The sequence below is a fragment of the Vicugna pacos genome, chromosome 10 (genome assembly GCF_048564905.1).
Source record: "Vicugna pacos chromosome 10, VicPac4, whole genome shotgun sequence".
Lineage (NCBI taxonomy): Eukaryota > Metazoa > Chordata > Mammalia > Artiodactyla > Camelidae > Vicugna > Vicugna pacos.
In genome coordinates, this window is record NC_132996.1 from 749,992 (window position 1) to 770,905 (window position 20,914).

Below are 20,914 nucleotides of genomic sequence, written 5' to 3' on the forward strand. Positions count from 1 at the left end.
ATGTAATCAAATTTGTGCTTTGGGAAGGCTGCCTTGGCTGTGTGTGTGTGTGTGTGTGTGTGTGTGTGTGTGTGTGTAGCGGGGAAGAGGGGGAGAGTGTCACCAACTGGGAGGGTCATTAGAAGACCATTCACAGGCTCGGAGGCCACCAGTGGGAGAGGGGCGTCGGGGCTGCTTGGGGACCGCAGGGGCAGAGTGGATGCCGGGTTTCCTTATGTGGAGGGCTTGTTAGCGGGGTCGCTCTAGCGACACCTTGTGGCTGGAAGTAAACAGATGGAGGCCGCCAGGTGGACTTACCTCTTCTCTCCTTCCCTGCCTTGTGTGATGATCTTAGCTCTGCCAACATATGGAACAGAAGAGCTAAGTTCCAGAGTAGCCCAGGACTTTGCTGGGCTCGTTCAAGTGAGCGCAGATAGGATTTAGGCTTGTGTTGAGATCTGTAAGTTAACTTAGCTAGAAACGTCCTGTCTTTTGGATTTTCATAGGGGTAGTAATTCTTGATAAAGATTGCTTTCTTGGTGAGAGGAATTTTAATACAACTGATGTCTTTCTCAAAAAAAATCTTATCTTTTAAGAAATTTAATATTCAAAATAATAGGAATATTTTAAAATGATAAACTAAGGCTTTCGTGTAGTTTCTTTGGTTTCTGAGTTGATGTGTAGGTAGACCCTTTGCATTACATAATAGCACATCTTTGACAGTATTTAAAGAGCTGTTAGTGAGCGCCCCCAATTTGAAAGCATCATTAAAACTTGCTCTGAAATAGTGAAGTCATATAGGTCTTGTTTGCAGAAGCCAGATATTTGGTTTATAATCTGCAGCATAGCTCCCTTTATAAAATAATAATAGATTCAAAATTAACAAAGTGGAAAATAATTGATTTTTTTAAAAAAATGAGACATAAACTTTCTTGTGCTATTGTTGCAACTGGAAATTTTGAAAAGAAAAATCCTATTGTAATATCATCTAAGTGAAATACATATATGTCTGTCACATTTGAATAGTAACTGCACAGTGGTTTTTGAAGTCAGGATCATTCCAGCTCAGATACTGGCAGTGATGGTTGCTGGTTTTCAATGGAAGAGCCTAAATTTGCTTTCTTAGCTTTATTCTTTTCTTTTCTTATATTTTCTTTTCTTTTCTTTTCTTCTCTTTTCTTTTCTTTTCTCTCTCTCTTTTTTTTTTTTTGGGTAGTGCGAGGGTTGAGTAGTGCTGTGCCAGCATGATTTGGGGGCAATTTGTGGGCAGATGTCGTGCAGCAGCAGTGAGATATTTCCATGCATTTTACTTTCCGGACATCACCAGGGAACATGTGTGGTTTGTGCCTGCAGGATGGGATGCTGCAGGACTCCCTGGTCCATCAATGTTATGTCTTGGAGCTGCTCCGGTCAGTGAATGATTTTCTGTGGCTTGGAGCTAATGTGGTCTGATGCAGATGATCAGATGTGTAACTAAAGTACTGTTACTTGAAATAAGAGAAAAGCTAGCAAAAATGTCTCTAAAATACAGGATGAGGGAGGAGAATTGCCTGAGCTGCTTACAGTGGGGAATATTCTCAGGTGACTCCCTCACTGTGTCTCCTGTCACTATCCCCCACAGCCCTGCATGGCAGTCCTACTGAAGCAACCATGCACTTTCTCAGAAACGCGCTGAATTTCCTTGTGCCTCTGATTGTTCACTTTTTTTTTTGAAAGCACATCTTGCCCTTTGCTTAAATGCCATCCCTGCTAGCCACCACTTACACTCATTCTTCTGGACCTCGTCCATATATAGCTGCTGAATGAAAGAACAAAATGTAGTATCTCCATTTAGTGGAATATTATTCAGACATAAGAGTGAATAAAACAGAAAAAATAAATAAAGGGGAATATGAAAAAAGCCATCTGCTCTGGGTAGTCCACCCTGACTGCTCAACCCGGCCTTTTCCCTTTGAAACCCCACCCCTTATACCCCACTCTAACTATTTTTGATAGTATTTACCACCTTCTAATAAAGTTTAACATTTTCAAAAAAAAAGAGACATGCTGATACCACTTCAACATGGGAAAGCCTTGATAACAGCACGTTAACTGAAAGGAACCAGACACAAACGGCCACATATTGTTGATTTCAGTGATCTTAGAAATGCCCAGAATTGGCTCATGCAGTGGCAGAGAGCAGATGATGGTTGCAAGGGGCTGGGTGGAGGGGGGTTGTGGAGTGACTGCTAGTGACAGGGGTGTTCTATTGGGGTGATGAAGTGTTCTGGAAATAGATGGTGGTGAGGGCTGCACAACCGTGAGTGTGCAGAAGACTGCTGAGCGCTGTCTCTGGGAGTGCTTGTTGTTGGGGCGGCTTTATTTTGTTCTCATCCTGTAATGTGAAGGGTCATCTTGTGCTGAGACCATTCAACTCCTGTGAGTGGTAAGGCTAAGAGACTTTGCAGAGTCATGTTTCTTTTTTCCCCCTTGCTGAGTGTAGGCAAAAATGGTTTAAGCCTGAGAAAGTGCTCCATATGCAGAAATGTCTTTCAGTTTTGGCTGGTGTAAAAATCTTGTGAGCTTTTTAATCATTTAGGACAGTCTGTAGGGGGAAACAGCCTGTGAAGCCTGGGTGAGACTTGGAAGAGCCGCGCTACCCTCCCAGACACGGGTGGGGATTTCACCCCCATTCAGGCAGTGAAGGGCCAAGACCCGTGAGAGGAGTTGACAGTCATGAATATTTATGTGTATCCGCTGCTTCATCTTGGATATTAATTTCTAGCTGAGTCATTTTGTGGCGGCAGCCTCATCCTACATCAGGAATTTATAGTATCTGCTCTTTGAGGTGAAGAGCTGACAGACTTGATTATTTAACAGTCTATCTTGTATTGATATCTCAGATTCCTTTGTCAATCGCAAAACAGCAGAAATACAGACGTCCTTTAATGCCGATGTGACCTGGAGCAGGTTTAGTTTCTGTACCTCAGTGACCTTATCTGCGTGTGGGGAAGATGATAACAGTGCTTCCCTCAGAGGGGCTGGTGAGAGGAGACTGAGAAGCACAAATGGAAGACTTACACGAGATGCTCATGAATGACAAAATTTAGTGCTCTCAGCCTGGTGAGGCCTCAGGGGCAGAGATGTCAGAACAGAGCAGTCCTAGCCAGAGTTCGATCCGCATTGGCAGGTTTTATGATCACTATCACCACTGTGGGTTATCAGGTAGTTTTAAGACTTGGTAATATGAATTCATGAATAATGTTAAAGACTAGACAACTCAGATCCGGTTTACATAGTTCTCAAGATTTCCTGTGAGAAATGGATATTTTTTCCCCATCTTAAATCTGAGTGGATTCTCTAAAAAAATTCTGTAGTCCTCCATCTTTTTCCTTTAATTCTCCTTTTTTTTAAATAAAAGTTTTTAAATGGAGTTACTGGGGACTGAACTGAGGGCCTCATGCGTGCTGAGCACATACTCTCTCAACTGAGGTATACTCTCCCCCATAATTGTTTTAAACTTTACTTTCTTAGTATTCAGAGGTTAGAGGCCTCTAATTCTTTTTTTGGAGACTTGTCCATAAACCGGTAAATCTAAAATTAATGGACAAAATTTGGTTTATTAAAAAAATCATTAGAACTTTTATCAATCCATTCAAAAGGAAATGCTTATTGAGTTAAAATGTTTCTCCTTTATGGTGATTTCTAATTTTTGGTCTAGCTTAACTTATTAAAAGTAATCCTCATCATCATAATGACCAAGCTTGCTGTGAGTGGACACCTACCAAAGGCTAAACTGTTTTTCTCATGTTTTACTTCAAAGCAGGTGTTTGACGGTAGGTATCAATGTCTCCTTTTTGCAGCTGAGGGATTGAGAGGTGGGCAGCTTGTCCCAAATCAAACGCAGCTGGCGGTGCCTAGCTCGGTGCTGGAACCCAGGCTGCACAGGATGCATTCTCAATTTCTCCTCTGATCAGCCTCCCGTTGAGTGGTTTCCCGAACTCCTGTGAGTCCATAAATGACCGATTTTGGCGATCTCAGCCTGATGAGGCCTTCAAAGGAGAGACACCAGTGAGAATGTGAGACAGAGCGGCATAAATTAAAATTGTACATTTTCACAAATGTTGCATTCTCAGGTAATGACTTAAATAGTTTATGTTTTCTTTATATTAGTGCTATGTAAGCACTAAAAACAAAACATTAAAAATGATTATAGTGCAAAATAGGAGTGGGCTTTGAAAGTCCAATCATTGCTAATGATGTTGCTTGTTTTTCTCTAGTGGTGCTTATTGACAGAATAATTTACAATGACTGAATTTGTTTTATGTATGTAGTCTTAGTATGGAGGAAAAGTTTGTCAGTGCATATTGAAAGTAAAATCTTTACTCTTTTCTTTCCTGATGATAAATATGTACGTTGTTTCCATGGCTTAAGTATATTTCCTCATTTGTGAAATTTGAGTGATGCCGTTTACCATGTCTGACTGTGAGAGGTAGACGCCTTGTATACAAAGCATCCAAGAGCTGCTTAGTAAAAATGTGCTGTCACAATGACAGATAGTTTAGAAGGATCAACTGTGAATACTAAAGAGGGTGGCTTGTTTCTGATGCATATTCAATATGGATATATATGAATATGGCTTAAAGTAACAAGGATTCAGGGTTTTGTGTGTGTGTGTGCGTGCAGTATGAAGTTTTAATGAAATCTGTATCATTCTATTGAGACAGGGACTAGTTAAATTGACTTAAGCAGACGACCTTGAAGATTATTTACACAGAATGTGTATTGTTACAACTCAGTGTTCATGCTGCCGTGTAACTATACACTCAGACATTTAAATTCGTAGGACTCTGACCAGAAGCATTAAGTTTAGAAAAATCCACATTGATCATTTTCAGGGAATAAGCTTCTCTCTTTTGTGATTAAAGAAAATTTTGATTTATTTTTCTGCACTCTTAATAGGTTTTAAAATATCAAAACATTGATTTGACATGTCAGCTTTTTTAATAGAAAAAAGCTCATGCTGTTTTAATATGTAAATAAATGTTTTTGTATTTCAATACACTTCTATGATTTCCTGGCTCTTTGAGAAGTATTTTGCAAGATACTTAGATTACCTCCTGTTGGAAAAATACAGACATGACTTTTATGAATATAGGCCTAGTACAGGTCTGTTGGTTTTTGCTACAGTGCAAGACATGAAGACTAGGAGAGCAGTATGTACTACATAAGCTTTTAGTTATCTGATTCTTGTTTCTGATCCACAGGCAATTTTTGTGTTGCACCTTTCCAGGCAACCAGGAAGGCCTTTTAAGCCATAGGTGGCGCTGTTGCACCTTCTTACAGTCTTAACTTTCCTGTTTGTAAAGGAAGTCTTAAACTTTTTTTTTTTTTTTGATTCCTTTGCTTAATGCTTCAGGGTAGCACAATGTCCATTATGTCTGACTACCTGGAACTATTATTCTGCTTATGTCTTAGTTTTATTCTATCATCTCGCTGTGAACATTTCAGACTTCCTGTGCAAACAGTTGCAACATCGGGCTTTTCTTGCAGTGTTAGAAACCAGTGAGCCGGGATTTTATAAAAGAGCTAGAAGCGGCCTCTGGAGCACCTTAAAGCTGAAAAGTGTACTGAGTTCCCTAAGTATTATCCCCACCGCTGTGTGTCAATGGGTGGTAGGAGATTTGGTACATATACAAAGGGGTGTGGTGTTTTGACTTGGGTTTGCGTGCACGCGCTGCCACTGAGCTACGTGATCCTGAGTCAGTTCGTTCTGAGTTTTTCCCTCGTCTGTGAGATGGGGACACTCATTTCTGCTTTGTAGAATTGTGAGAATTAGAAATTATGTAAAGTGTTTAGCACAGTGTGTATGACAAGAGGGCTCATAATCTTAACTGCTATTTGGTGTGAAGCCATCATTTGATAGTCTTTGGCAATTACTGAGAAACAGGAAAATAAGAAAAGCTGGTTTTATGATGAAAGATATTTGAGGAGGTTCCATAGTTCCTATACACATAATTTAGCATCAGCAGAGTCAGGACAGTTACACAGTCGCCCTGAACCAATGTTAAGCCACAGAATTTTTGTTACTTCATATATGTTGGGGCTTAAGGGGACCCAATACTTATACACATGTTGTGTCCAGCAGCCAACTGAGAGATGACAAAGAAGAACAGGCAGGCGATAAGTGTCTCCTTTATTACTGATGAAGCCACGTTCTCCATGAAATTCAGGGCTGTGGGAGAGTGAGTGTCATGACACTATGTCCCAGAATTAGAGACTTACGCAGTCCCAGGTAACTCTGGTCCACAGCGAGCATTCCCTTGAGAGATTCTGACCCATAATGCACAGGACTGTCTTGCCATGGAACTGAGCATCCCGGCTGCTTCCTAAGGGTGGCCAACACTGGAGGGGAAGGAAAGCTTTCATATGCCCTGCTTGTCTCCCCGGACTCACACCTCAATCTGTTAGTGTGAGGAGGGCTAGCCGTGGGCCAGTGGTCAGGAGTGTGAAGGGAGAAGCAGTCTCCCATGGACCAGAGGAGTGGGGAGGAGGGAATCCCCCCTCAGTTTAAACAGGTGGTGGCTTGAAACAGAAGGGTGCTCCTCAAGAGTTTATAAGAGGGGAAATAAGTATTTCCTTTGGGACTCAGAATAGTCATGAAACACAGAAGATGATTAGATGGGAGACTTGTAAATCACTTTCTTATTAAATTGAAATTTGTTGGGCACCAAAAATGTGCTACATTCTTTTCTGAGAGTTTTACAGAAATGAATCCTCCAATTTTCACAACAAGTGAGTAAGAAAGATTTGATTGTTATCCCAGGTTTACAGTGTGGAAATTGAGGCACACAGAGGGTAAGTAATTTGGCCAAGGTAACAGAGCTAGTAAGTGGCAGAGCTGGGATTTAAATCCTGGCTATCTGGTTTCCAGGCTCCCAGGGATGGGCTTTGGGTGTTTACAGGTATCTGCATCCCTGGATCTCTGTACCTCTGCATCAGTTAGACCAGAAAGGACAGGGAAAGTGGAGTTATACAGGTGCTCACAGTCGTGTCTCAGCCACTGTCCATGGAGTGTGCCCCGTGATTGGCATTAATTGTTTTCCAGGCAGTAGATCTGTTCTTATAACAGAAATTTAGTCCATTGAGTTAATCTAGAAACCCTTCCTGCTCTGCTTCTGTCCACGCTTGCCATGTGACTGCCTGCCCGAGATTGGGCCGTGGAGGAGAATCTGTACTCATGGTTGAACTCTGATATTTCAATCTTGTTTGTAGTTTCACATCTCCTGTTACATTAATAAATTAAATTTCTGGTTTTCTTGCATCAGTGTGTCATAAGTTTGCTTAATGTGAAACCAGTCCATGGGAGCCCAGGGGTGCTGACGGTATAATTTCTGAGCATGTGGCATTTCTACCCGTGCAGAAATGGCTGGAGGATGTCCACCTTCCTCACTGATTTCTCCCAGCAGCAGGGTCCTCTCCCACCCCCGGATGTGAGGATGGGATCTCTCTGAGTAGGCCATTCAGAGGCCGAGTCCACCAATCCGAAAATGATGAAGTACCTGGAAGTGGGTTTAATAGAAGAAAAGGGCTTCCAGGTTGTCAGATGTGCTGTTCGAGTCCATTTGGTGAAAAGCTGTCCACTGTCTGTGGTTGAGCTGCTTCTTTGCTGTTTAAAAGTCTGTATTACATGAAGGGATTTTAAAAAGCAGAAAGGTGTGATTTCAGGTGGTACATCCGCACCGGTGAGTAGTGCTGGATGACCGCCTGTGTGAGGAATAGACAGAGTCTTACAAACTTCATAAAACAGCTTTTAAAGCTCTTCCATCTGAGTGCACTTCGTATGGGGTCCAGTTCATGACTGGTCGCACTGAGAGGGCACGTAACTGATGATGGCAGAAAGGACACGGAGGCATCAAAAAGGTCCCAGACATGTTCCGTGTTTAGAGGATGGGGCACAGAGTAATATATTTGAGATGGTTTTTCATTGAACACTTTTGAGTATTTTCTAGGACTCCCCAATCCCCCATGGTTCCATGCAGCTGGGTGTCCCCTCAGTGCAGCTCTGTCAGCGCTTGCCCTGGGCTGACGCGGTGTCACGGGGAGCAGGACGGTCAGTGTCCCCGGCTCCTCCGAGCTCCGTCTCCTCATCCGCAGAGCCGGGTTTCTCATCCGTGTCTACTTAGTAGGATTGCTGAGAATCACACGTGATGGTTGTCAGGTGTGATTTGTGGTTGTCTCTGTGATTGGCGTATAGTCAATATTTGATAGAAACTCTTGTTTTTTATTATAATTGTGGCTCCTAGATTGCAGTGGTTTTTAGTCTGCATTTATGTTTTTATATAAATTTATTCTTATTTTTAAGTAAGCACTTGTATTTATTTATTTTCATGAAGGTACAGGGGATTGAAGCCAGGAACATGTGCGTGCACAACAGGTGCTCTACAATGGAGTAATACCCACCCTCCTTGTCTGCACTTAAAAATAAATATTTCAATACACAAAATATTTCTTAAACACCATCATGGGTCCTATTTTCTGCATAGACAATTGAATACATATGCCATCTCAATAAGAATAAATGTCATAGGGACATACCTTTCTAAATCTGTTTACATGTTTTAAAACGATCATAGCTAGTGAAAAACACGAGTCTTGGATCCACTACTTCTTAGGGTCTGCTTTGCCATCATGGGGAATTACATTCTACAGAGAAGGCTAATTGGATCTCATTGATATTTGGATGATTTTGCAATGTTCAAGGCTTTCAAAAGCTGACCGTTTTGTATTTTAAACTAACTACAAAGTTATCTTCTAGAAGTTGTAAGTCCTTAGCTTGTGAAGTGCCCAGTAATTCAGTTTGTATATGTCTGTGTCTCTGTGAACGTGTATGTGTGTGATTTCAGGAATGTAGCAATAAGTTCCATATAGCCTTCTGAAATCTTTCTCCTCCAGTTCAAGGTGTAGGTATATATTTACACAAATAAATTGATACTCTTTTGTGATTTGGCATATTGGTGGGAATAAGAGGTTCTCATAATTGTTTCAGAAGGGTTGGGGAGCATGAGCTTAGAAAATGGGAGGAGATAGAGGCAGGGAGGTTCTTTAAACTTTGTGCAAGATGAGAAACAGTAGCTTTTCTTTTTTCTTCTAAAGCAAACTGGCACTGAATTGTAACATACTAATACTCAGAATTGCTTTTCTGATCAGAGACAAGTGCCTCAGATTTTTCAAGGCAACATGAATGATGAAATGTGTTTTAGCAGTTATCTTTAAAAGTAGTTTTATTTTTCAAGTATAAGTCTATAGACTGTTCTTTTTTTCCAGCTGTACAAGAATTTCTCATTGATCCAGGTACGTGATCAATGTGTTTAGTTTCTTTGGGTTATTTATTTTTTTTAAGTGCTTGATTCATTCTGGTGTGAATGAATGTTTAAAATTTCTGGATTTTGATCTTTAAAACTTGCTGATTTATCAGAACTGCAAAAAACCTGATGTTTGTTCCTTGTTTGGTGGGGCAACCTATTGATTTATGTTGTCTGTTATAGAGGAAAATTCTTCCTCTAGCCTGTAGATAATTAAGTGAATGGTTTGCAGTGTGCCTTAAAAATTATTTGAATGCATTGAGCATGTTTGTCCAGTGAATTTTGGATTGAGTCATAATAATGACTTTGCTTTGATTCTGTGGCTTTTGTCCTCTCCACAAGAATTTGAATTCTGTTGCATTTTGTATTCGTGTTCTTAACAGGGGAAGGAATTTTGCATTTTTTACAGAGGTGGGTTTTCCTATCCCCTCTGAATTCCTTCTGTAATTGATACAGCGAAAATCTGTTATTGCAGTGCTTAATTATTTCATAAAAAATTTTTTGGCTTAATCAGAAACAATGACAAAGAATGATAATAAAAAATACGAAAACCTTCCTTCCTTTGAAGAATAGAAATGAGGTGGTCAGGCTCACGCATGCTTTGTACCTGACACACTTACTCTCATGTCATTGTGTATCATGAGTCGGAGATGGAGTTGCTTCAGGTTTATAGATTTTTGTTTTAACATTTGTGTTGAATTCATTCTCTAGGCATGATGATTCCTGTTGCCTTTGTGGAAAGTGTAGATGAAGGGAAACAAATGCTTTGTTTTGTTTTCAGGAGGCCTGAGATGCTGATGAGAAAAGAGTAGAGGGTGGGCTGAGGAAAATAGTGATAGACCCTCACCTCCAGGCTGAAATTGATGAACAAAGAAATCAATTAAGTGTATTGGTATTTGACTAATAGAAGTCAGACAGCCCAGACTGTCTAGTTATACCCAAAGGAAAGTACTGAATTCACCTGCAGAATTAGGTGCTTTACCATGTAGAAGCAGCTTAGAGCAATCAGAAAAATCAGTCTTATGATGAGATATAAAAAGAATATAATATCTTTTATTTCTGAAACTTTTCTACATTAAGTTGTGTAGAGCTAAAATTAAGTTTCAAGCACCAGGAGTTAAGAGTTTAGGTGGTTCTGTGGGATCGTTATTCAGGGATGTGTCTAGACCCTGCTGGAGTGGCTGAAGCTGGCAGGAAAAGATCCAGAGCCAGGATTTTTCATCCTAGGATGTCCTCCATAATGGTTCCCTGTGGGAGCCCATGATTGAGTTAACAAGTTGTAACACTTCCCAGCCGCCTGTCAACTTTAAGAAAAAAAAGTGCTTATTAACTGCTTTAAAGCAAACACCTGTGCATCCTCACTCCTGTCTCCTTGCCATAAAAAGCAGAGACAATGCCTTGCTTGCATATTTGAGGTTATAGATAGCACACTGCTTATTGCACAGCAATGACCCAGGCCCTCAGCTATAAACGCCAGGCCTGCGTGGTGTTAGATAGTCTATTATCCCCAAAACAGGGACCAGGCTGGTCTGGTGGTCTGCTTTGTAATGAACATGTCTAAAAAATGTATCTTGTTCCCCTCAGCCCATGACTTCCCTAAAGGTAAACTAAGCCTTAGTACTCATGGTGGAGTCTACAATCTCTGTCTCATCCCTTCTTTCCCCAAGTTCCTGCCTACTATCTCACAACTGTTATTGACTTTTTACTTTGATTATACACAATAAATATGGGAGCATTTGAGAGACTCGTGGATTTGGCTCCCTAATCCCTCTCGCTTTCTTTCCTTTTTCCGCAGTCTTGAGAAATTCATTCCGTGTCGGTAAGACTTCCGCCAGCCAGAACCCACAGTTCCAGGTGAGAAGGATGCAGGCTTTATCCCTCCTACCCGAGGGAGAGAGAGGAGATAATTGAGATATGCTCCCCTGTGGTCCCTTCCTGCCCCAGGGCCACTCCAGTTCACCTGCAGCCTTCTGGCCTCTGCTCACAGGGCCTCTGTCCCAGGATTGACCGCAGCCTTTTATTCCCTTGTCAACATTCCCTGTGCCTTTCAGAGGTTGCTCTCTTCTCTGCAATTCAACCCTGGCAGATGTGATGGTGGTCAGCGTGCTGATGGGCAGTTACTTGGGGACTCCCAGGAGCCATGCTGATTCTCCTGAGTCATTCGGGGTTACAGAACTGTCAAGCACTGCAGGAAGCCCATTCACGTGAGTTCAACACAGCATTACATCACTTTCATTTTATTTTTGAATTTTCAGTGGAGAAATTATTTGTAGCACACTGTTCCAGATTTTAGGCCGCCTGCTTTCCTCACCACCATTTCCTTGTTGGCTCTGGTGCTTGTTTTAAGAACCAGGTTTCTTCTCTGGTCATTTGTAGCAGCTGGGCTTGCCGAATCCTTGATTTGCATTTGAAGCAGAATGCTTCTTCGTGATGTCAAACTGATTTTCCTTGTCATGTCTGAATATTTCTTGTACACTCAGCAACAGTTTCAAGTGAAATGCTCTTGTCCAATTTCGGTTAACTAATATTTGCTGATCTCCTGCTTTCATGCTGAGGGCAGTTTCTTCTTCCTGTAATAAATGTTAGCAATTTGCATTTACTATGGAAGGTACTAATCCGAGGTGCTTTTGTTCTTAACAGTTTTAATACAAATCACCCATTAAAATGTACAGCGGATTTTACTCTATGCCCAGAAATGTGCATCCCAGTCAATCTTAGAATATTTTCTTCCCCCCAACAGGAAACCCAGTACGCATAAGCAGACATTATCAACTTCCCCATCCTCCCCAAGCCCCAGGGAGCCACTCTTCTGTCTCTGTGGATTTGCCTGTGCTGAACATTTCATGCAATTCGAGTCACTTCATGTAAGTGGAACCGTCTATTTTGACTGACTTCTTTCACACTGAGTAACGTTTTCAATGTTTGTCCATGTTGTGGCCTGAGTCAGTACTCTATGCTTTGCTATTGCTGAATAATATTTCACTGTATGGCTGGGCCCCTTTATTTACCCATTCATCACGTGATAGTCATTTGGGTTGTTTCTGTTTTTTGGCTCTGAAAATTAATGGCGAAAAGTAATGGTGAATATTCCTGTAGGAGTTTTTATGTTAACATTTGTTTTCAGTTCTCTTACTTGTGTGCCCAGGAAGCAGAATTGCTGGATCATTCAGAAGCCAAATGTTCAACTCTCTGAGGACGTGCCAGGATGTTTTCCAAAGTGGTCACGCTGTGTTACATCCTCACCAGCAATGGCTGCGGGCTCTGCTTCCTCTGTGTCCTCATTAGTGCTTGTTAATCTTTTTTTGATTTTAACCTATTGTAGTGAATGTGAAGCGGTTTCTCCTAGTTGTTTTGACTTGATTTCCTTTAGAGCTAATGTTATTGAACACCGTTTCATTGTGCTTATTGGCCATTTGTATATTTTCCTTGAAAAATATCTTTTCAGATTCTTTTTTCATTTTTTAATTGAGTTGCCTTTTTATTGTTGAGCTGTGGAATTTTTTTTTTGATACACAAATTCCTTATCAGATAAATGATTTGAAAAAATTTTCTCCTGAGTGTTGTTTTTTCACTTTCTGGATGGTGTCTTTTGAAGCAAAGTTTTGAAGTTTAATGAACTCCAATTTATCTCTGTTTTCATTTTTCCTTGTGCTTTTGGGGTAATATTTAATATCTGATGTATTTTATTAAAACTTGTATATATAAAATAACTTAATTCTTAGGACCGTTCTAGGAGATGGGTGCGGTTGTTGTCCCCAGTCTATGCATCGGAGACTGAGATGCAGAGAATTTGACTGACATATTAGTGTCAAAGCTACCTAGTGCTGTGGGAATTCAGACCCTCATGTTTTTCCCTAGCATCTGAGCTCAACACCACCATGCTCCAATCTTTCCAGGAAACGTTAATGAAAAAATCTTTACTTTTTTGATTTCTTGTTAGATTTTTTTCTTATTGGGGACCTCAAATTCTCATTTTCTTTTCGGATATCAGTGTCGATTTATTTTAGGTCTCATGTAGGGAGAAGCATTGCTATCAGTTAACTTCTTTATTACTCACTCTCCAGTGATGATTGTTGCTAGTTGATCTAATCAAGTCATGCTTAAGTCTTTCCTGCTCATGACACTAACAGCAGAGTCATGACTTATAGAATGCTCAAAGAAGAAAGTACTTGATTGATTTTATTTTGCCAACAAATCAAACCAATCAGATAAAACCCTGGTGTTGACACAGACTATAAGCCCTCCAGAATAGGGTCACAGTCTTCATTGTGTTTCATTTGTTGGGTCACAGTGTCTGGATAGTGCCTTGCTGTCCAGCAGTTTTGTGAGGATACGGTGCTCGTGAATCATTGTAAGGACAGAATTTTGACAATAGACTGTGTTGTTCATTTCACGACGGGAAAGGTAATATAGAATTACTGTTCAGATCTGTTTTAAAATTAAGCTTTGAATTTTGAGAATAGTTCAAGAAGCCATACAAAGCTCTTTTTCACTAATTTTAGATCTATCTTAGACACATTATGTTTACATAGCAGAGTAACTTATCAAGTAGATTTGACAAAAGGAGTGTTATATTGATTATTTGTTTTAGTTGAAATATTCTACCAGGGATAAAGTCATAAGTGCCCATAAATGAACAAATATATTTGTATTTAAATGCAACATGGGAGCAGACTACATATGTTTCTATATAATATATATGACTGTGTGTTTTAATCTTTCTGTCAGTGTTTTAATAGTTTTTCAGCAATTTTGTAACTTTAGAATTCTTCTATGGAAATCACCCCCAATTCTAGTGCAGTTTGTACTGTGTATCCTGTCTTATGCATGGGATTCCACTGTCCCCTCAGTGAGGAATTTCCTCTCCTATTGTGTTAGGAGCAGAGTTAAAGGAACTGTGATTTCTAGGCCTTTGCTCTCCATGTGTTTGCAGTTGGCTCTCAGTCACGATTTTCCCTTTCCAGAGTTTTTATTGTTAAATTAGAATTTCTGAAAATAACTATTAATATGTTGCATTGGTCTCCCTAGAAACTTGACGTCTTTGTGCTTTTCAGTTTTCAATTTATGAAAAATGCAAATGCACTCTTGTTTTTAAGTTGTCCTTTTTCAATAGATATTTATCTCTTAATTGATAGAATAATTTTTTCCCAATGAACGAATCGGTGTGCATGTTTTAAAGGATAACTTACTTTTTATTTTTCTTATTGTAACAGTAATATTCATTGTAGAGAATTTAGTAAATAAGGATTAACACAGTAATAACTTCACAATGGCCTCTAATCTCACCTGGAGATACAGTTGTAAGGTTTGAAATTGAGAATTATAAGTCCTCTCAAATTTTTCTTTTTCAAGTACGTATTGGTTACTGAGATCCTCGAATTCCCATATGAATTGTTGCAGCAGATAGTCAGTTTCTGCAGAGGAGCCCGCTGGGATTGTGATCGAGACCACGTTGAATATACGGATCGCTCTGGGGAGCACTGCCATTCCAAGAGCACTTTCTTTTGATAGGGGAATGTGTGTGGAGTGTCTGTCCTGGTATTTAGGTCTTCTTTAAATTTTTTTTTCAACAATGCTTTGAGTTTACAGAGTATTATTTTACTTTAATTATCTTTGCCTTTATATTGAGGACAAGTGTGCAAGGTACCGGGATCAGAAGTGTATTTGAGCCCCGCAACTTGCTGCCACCATGGACGCTGCGCTCTTGCTTCACCCGCTGTACAATCTTGCACAGAATACGACCTCAGTAACTCTCTCTTGAATGAATGATTATATGATTGTTGGATGATGCTTGAGAGTCCTTGTGATGATTTTTTTCCCCAGCCTTTCCCCAGTTCTTAACTATGCCCTTTCTCTTCCTAAACTCCAGCCTGGGTTTCAGCCTGCCTGTGGCATTGATTTTCCTTGTCTGTGGACTCTTCCTTTCACTGGTTCCCGATAATGTTACATGTGGGCTGTGGAAACTTGCTAGATGTCAAGAAAGAGCTAATCCATTGTAGGCCAGTATTTTTAGAGTTTGTTATTGTTTTATTGATTGAAATTAAATGAGGCTGCCCCCTGAGCCCTCCCGTGAGCACTTTTGACCTTCCTACAGCTGATACTGCTCTAGTTGCTGCATGTGCCCTTTCCCCAGCCTTGATTTTGTAATTGAATAAGTCACCATCACTGGAGCCCTCTCTTTAAAAGATAAAGAGAACATTTGCTCCTTTTCCCTGTTTGGAGACTTCGATGAGATGAGATCCCAGATAAAGAATGGAGCCCCACCTCTTTCTGACCCCCGCTGTTTCCGTTCCTTTCTTCAGGGGAAAAGAGTACAATTCAACAGTATAAAGATTGATTGTGAGCTAATGAGATAGACAAGACAACCGATCATTTATTAAATAACCTTTCATGATAGAAACAAATGTATTATACACACAAACAGCACACAAAGCACTGTAGTACCATGGTTACAATCGTGGGTCCGAGTTCGTGTCCTGCTCTGGAGAGACCAGTCCTGTGAGATGGAGAACTGGTAAGTCGGCTTAGCCTCTCCAGAACTGGTTTTCTGTCCTGCAGAGACGGGGCTCGCTAGGCGTCCCCCCCGTAGAGGTGCTGTGGGGTGTAAATGATGCGCGTGGGCAGCCTGAGCACAGCTGCTCATTCCTCGTAAGTGCAGGGTAGCATAGCTTTTGCGGTGATGGCTTTATGACCGCCCCATGTAGACTGTCAGTGCTCTGAAGGGATGCCTTGTGGTTTGGAGATGGGATTCTCACTTCTGTAAATACCCAAGTGTAGTGTTATTGGGCCCTGCTGATTTCAGTCTATTCTTTAGAAAGTACATATTGTAGATATATTTTTCAAGCATGCGTGCTTTTTTTCTTTTACTATTTAAAGTTCTACCCTCTCATCTCTTGGTATTACTTTTCATGGAATCCAGGAAACAGTCCTAAGCTACCTGCCTCTTCACACTTTTCCGTGGTGGTTTCCTTCCCTGATTAGAAGAGGGTTTTGCATAGGAAATTTTATTTGTTCCCCTTTTCTTGGAGTCTCTCTCTCTGTCTGCCCATCTCTCACCTCTCAATCTGTCCATTTCTCAACCCACTGCTTCTTCTGACATGTTCCAAAACGCATTTCAGGTAGCTTACAGAAGAACAGATACCAAATAAACAGGTGAGAAAATGGGGCCCAGTTCAGACAGTGAGGCTAGGAGGCGAGCCTGTGTGAGGATTGCAGGCGTGAGACACATGTCTCTGCCATGTGACTTATAAGATCGACAGCAGCAGTGTGCTTCAAGCTCCCAGCAGACACAGGGAAGCAGGATTTGAGGGAGATGCTTACTGGCTGTGAAATAAATAAGTGACTTAGGAGAAGCCCAGCCTTTCCAGCTACTAAGGCTTAGGAGAATATTTTGAGTGTCTTCCAAAATCAGAGTATGGCATCTTTTCTTTTTCAGAGTTCTATGTATAGTTGGTTACATTCTATACCTGGAAATTTCTCCAAAACTGCTTCCCACGTGAGTCCCATGGCTCGGGGATTGGGTGGTTCTGCTCATTGATGGGGGTTGGCCAGAAACAGAAAATGAGAGCCTCAAAGGGGCCTGGGATTTGTCAGTTATGTTTTGTCAGTGCTGTAGGGTTCAAGAAATGCTTTCACCGTTTCTCTCCATCTGAGGCGGCAGCGTAATCTCTTACCAGCATCAGGAGCTCAGGGCCACGGGATGGTGGGGGCTGACTGCACTGCCGTCAAGACAGCTGAGCTAGTCACTGCAGGTGTGGTTCTTTTACATACTGCATTTCATGTTCTTTACTAGAATGTTTCAACAGGGAGTTAATTAACTGAGTTAATTAACATTTAATAAATATGATCTTTGTTGAAAAGACAGTTATAGGCAGAATATAAGCTGTGAAGTCTTTAAAAACGGTTTCATTACTGAAATTTCATTTGGGGAGATACACGGTTTATCTTATATATGGCTCTCTTTTAAAGTAACAAAGAAACAAGACAGAAAAGGCAGAGGATGATTTCTGTTCTTCCTCTCGGCTTGCAGGTGCCCTCACCCCCAGTAGCATCAATCAAGACACCAGCACTGACACTGGCCGTGCTCAGAACTGCCTCAGCCCTGAAGACACTGCTGACAAATAGAAGGGGGCCACGCCCTGTTACAGCAGGTGCTCTCACTTTGTGGGTCCTTATGTAACTGCGTGGTGTTAATCAGGATCGCCCGTCCTACATTGTGTGTTGCTGCTGCTTTGTCTCCTAGTTACTGTTTCTCTAAGTATTCTTGTATTATTCTCCAATGCATAGTACTACACACCCAAAAATGCTTTTTTCAGATGAAAAAGAATGTGCATTTAAAATAATAACTCTGAAAAGGGGGGCAAAAGAGGCTATCCTTTTCCCGCTATTCAAAGATAATAATTAAGACGTTAACGTATATTTTCATCAGTGTGGATCACCTCTGTCATAAAAAACCAGAGAGCACTCTGTGACTGTTTACTGTGTGGACACCTCCATTTTCCATTTGGCTTTTTATATGTTTTTCTACAATATTCTATCTCCTCTGGCATGATTTTTGATGACCAGTATAGCATTCTGTCTTGTGGAGGCATTGTCAATTTTACTTCGGACTTAAATAAACTTTTAAATTCCAAGTATACTTAACTGAAATACTGAAAAGAGAACTGTGGTGGTACAGGAAGGCCCTACCTCCCTTCCCCTTATTTCCGAAGAGTAAAAACTGTTGAAAATTTGATATATATATTTCATGACCTTTATGCCTATGACATACATATATACACACATATGAGAATTCCATGTATACGTGTGTGTATATATGCTTTATTTAAAAATGAGACCATACTATATGTTTTTCTGCAGCTCGCTTTAATCACTCAGGTGTATATCATAGACGTCCTCCCACTCCAGACTCACCCGGTCCTTTCAGATAGAGTGGAGGGGTCTCCTGATTTGCGGGTGTGGTCTCTTTCCCACGCACACCTTTGGTGAGAGAATGCTGTGGACAAGGCCCTGGACCACGGCGAAACGCTGGCTCCCTCATTGCTCGCAGCTCGTCGTGATTTACCGCATCATTGTCTTGATGGTGGACAGTTAAATTTTCTCCATTTTCCACTGTCAGAAAGGATATTTGACTGGCATCCTTCTTGTACAGACATTCCTGTGATCTTTTATGAGTATTCCCTTAGTTAAGGCTTCTGGAAATTTAGTCCCTGGATGTGACATTTACATTCATCACAGACTCCATTCAAGTAACTCTAGAAATTCCTTCCATAGGGGAATGAAAAGATGCACAATTACTTATGTAACCAATTCTCTATTGCTGGATATGATTTCACTTCAGTTTTTCTTCCCACCATCACCATTGTAAACAGTGCTGTGTAAATGCCCTGATGGGTACATCTTTTTGGACCTAATTTGTTTTTTCCTAAAGGAAACGATTCCTAGAAGTGGTGTTGAGTCATTGTGTACGTACTTTTTCAGAGTTTACATATCCATTGACATGTCATCCTCTGAAAATGTCGCTCATGGTTTCTTCTCCCACAGATGGACACTAGATAGAATATCTTTTAAAAATATTTGCCAATATGATGAGCAAAAGTGCTTTTTCATTGTTTTAGTTTGCATTTGATGACCAGTGAGGTATTGAGCATTTTTCACTCATTAGCCATTTGTCTTTTTTAAAATGAATGACTCCTTTTATCCTTTGCACACATTTAAGTGGGGGAGCTTCTTGTTGGTTTGTGACAGCTCTTTGTATGTTATGAACATTAACTTCTTGTCTTCAACAACATGTATCACAGAGCTTTTTCTTGTCATTTCTTTCCTTTCATTTTGTTTAGGAGGATTTTAATTTTGGTAGTGTCTCAAAATATTCTTATGATAATAAATGTATTCCTTATGTGTTTTATCTTTGAAATTATTCTTAAAAATAATTTCTTATACTGGAATAAATCTCCTCTGTAGGTTTTTTTTAATCTCTAAGATGGAGATGATAATAGTACTTGTTAATGTAAGGGTAAGTTGAGTTAATAAGAGCAAAGTGTTGTATTTGCTGTTATTAGTACTTTTTTATATTTACATCACTGTCTGTAAATTATCTTGTGGTCCTTATGAGAGGAATAGTATTTATTCTTTCTAGGTGATTGTCTGATTGTCTCAGGACAATTACTGAAGTCATACTTTTCTCTTTGATTTGAAATCCCACCTTTACAAAATACTTGTGTACACTAGAGTCTCTTTTTGAGCTCATGGTTCCCTTCTGTCAATCTGCCTTTCTTACTCCAGCACCATAACTTACATATTGTAAAAATTTATTTAATAATTGGCAGTCTGAATTTTTTTCATTCTTTTCTTCCATCCCAAATTTTCTTGTCTAGTATTATGATTTTATTATTCCTGAAGAATTCCAAAATATTTTGTTCAAGTTAAAAAAAATCAGATTGGAGTTGTCATGGGAGTTTTCAGTAAGTTTTGAATTATTCTGATGAGAACTTACATCTTTACAAAACTGCTTTCCTCCATGCAATTTGTTGATGTCTCTACATTCTCACCTCTTACTTTACCCCTCAGTACAGCCCTGAAGTTTCTCCATTTAGAACATGGGCATTATTTTTAACTTATTCCAGATTATTGTTTATGTTTTTGTCAATTTTGTAAGTGAAAATTTTTTGCTATTATATTTTTAAACGCTTAAAACTGAAATTTAGAAAGGAAGATTCGGTTTGTAAATACTCACTTTGTATTTTGTCATTTAAAATTGTAATTATTAAGTAGTTGTTCCAGAATCCTTTCTTTTTTGTTTTTAAAAATTTGTGTCGAAGATTCTCAAAATGTTTATAGCTAAGTAGTATAGGTGGGGAGACAGATGGAGAGAGGTAGTGTGGCTCATGTACAAACTGTGAGCAGTTTCATGGCTGCCTTTAGGCTGGAGAAACCACAGAAGAGCCCAGGTTAGACAAGGAATGGCTTTGTATGCACTTGAAAGCCAGCTTTCCTGCCTGTATGGTGAAGCCTGGTGGGCGTGGCAGGTAGATGATCAAGGTCTGATCAAGGTCATTTGCTGCACAGAGCGCTGTGTCTGTGAGAAATGGTGACCATTGCCATGGCAAATGCTTGGTGCCAGGAACAATGCAGGGGAGCTGGGGAGCCTGTGTTAAGGATTTTCCAGTCCTGGGAGTGGGAAGATCAGACTCTGCATTCAGATCTGAGTTTGAATTAATCCTCTTTAGTTTACTGGACCTCTGACTTTTGTCAAGTTATGCATCCTGTTTGAACTCCTGCTTTGTTGTCTCTCAAAACAGAAGAATTACAGCCTGCTGCTAGAGTGTTTGATCAGGGTAAATGATTTGTGTCTATAAGATGCCATGTACAGTCACAAGCTCAGTGAGCAATGAGCTGTCCCCTCTTCTCCTGCAACTCAGTGCTCGATAAGTCATCAGCAGAAAGCGAGTCCCTAATTTGTATGTGGTGCAAGGAAGAACAAAACTAACGTCTTGCCTTTCCCTGGCAGTATTCTTAGTTCTTTGCTTCATGTACCTCTTTCCTCCTTCACTCTCCCCTTTCACCTCCTCCACCAAGAGCCTGAGACTCTC

The 20,914-nt window shown here is 40.3% G+C and overlaps 1 protein-coding gene across 1 annotated transcript in view; it reads left to right on the forward strand.

Moving 5' to 3' along the window:
• LOC140698890 (uncharacterized) overlaps nucleotides 1–20,914 on the forward strand; it is a 99,951-nt gene that overhangs the window by 15,660 nt on the left and 63,377 nt on the right. Inside the window, exons 3-4 of the mRNA XM_072970749.1 lie at nucleotides 11,375–11,527; nucleotides 12,064–12,187. Of these exons, the coding sequence (XP_072826850.1) occupies nucleotides 11,375–11,527; nucleotides 12,064–12,187 (277 nt within the window). The remainder of the gene's footprint in view (nucleotides 1–11,374; nucleotides 11,528–12,063; nucleotides 12,188–20,914) is intronic.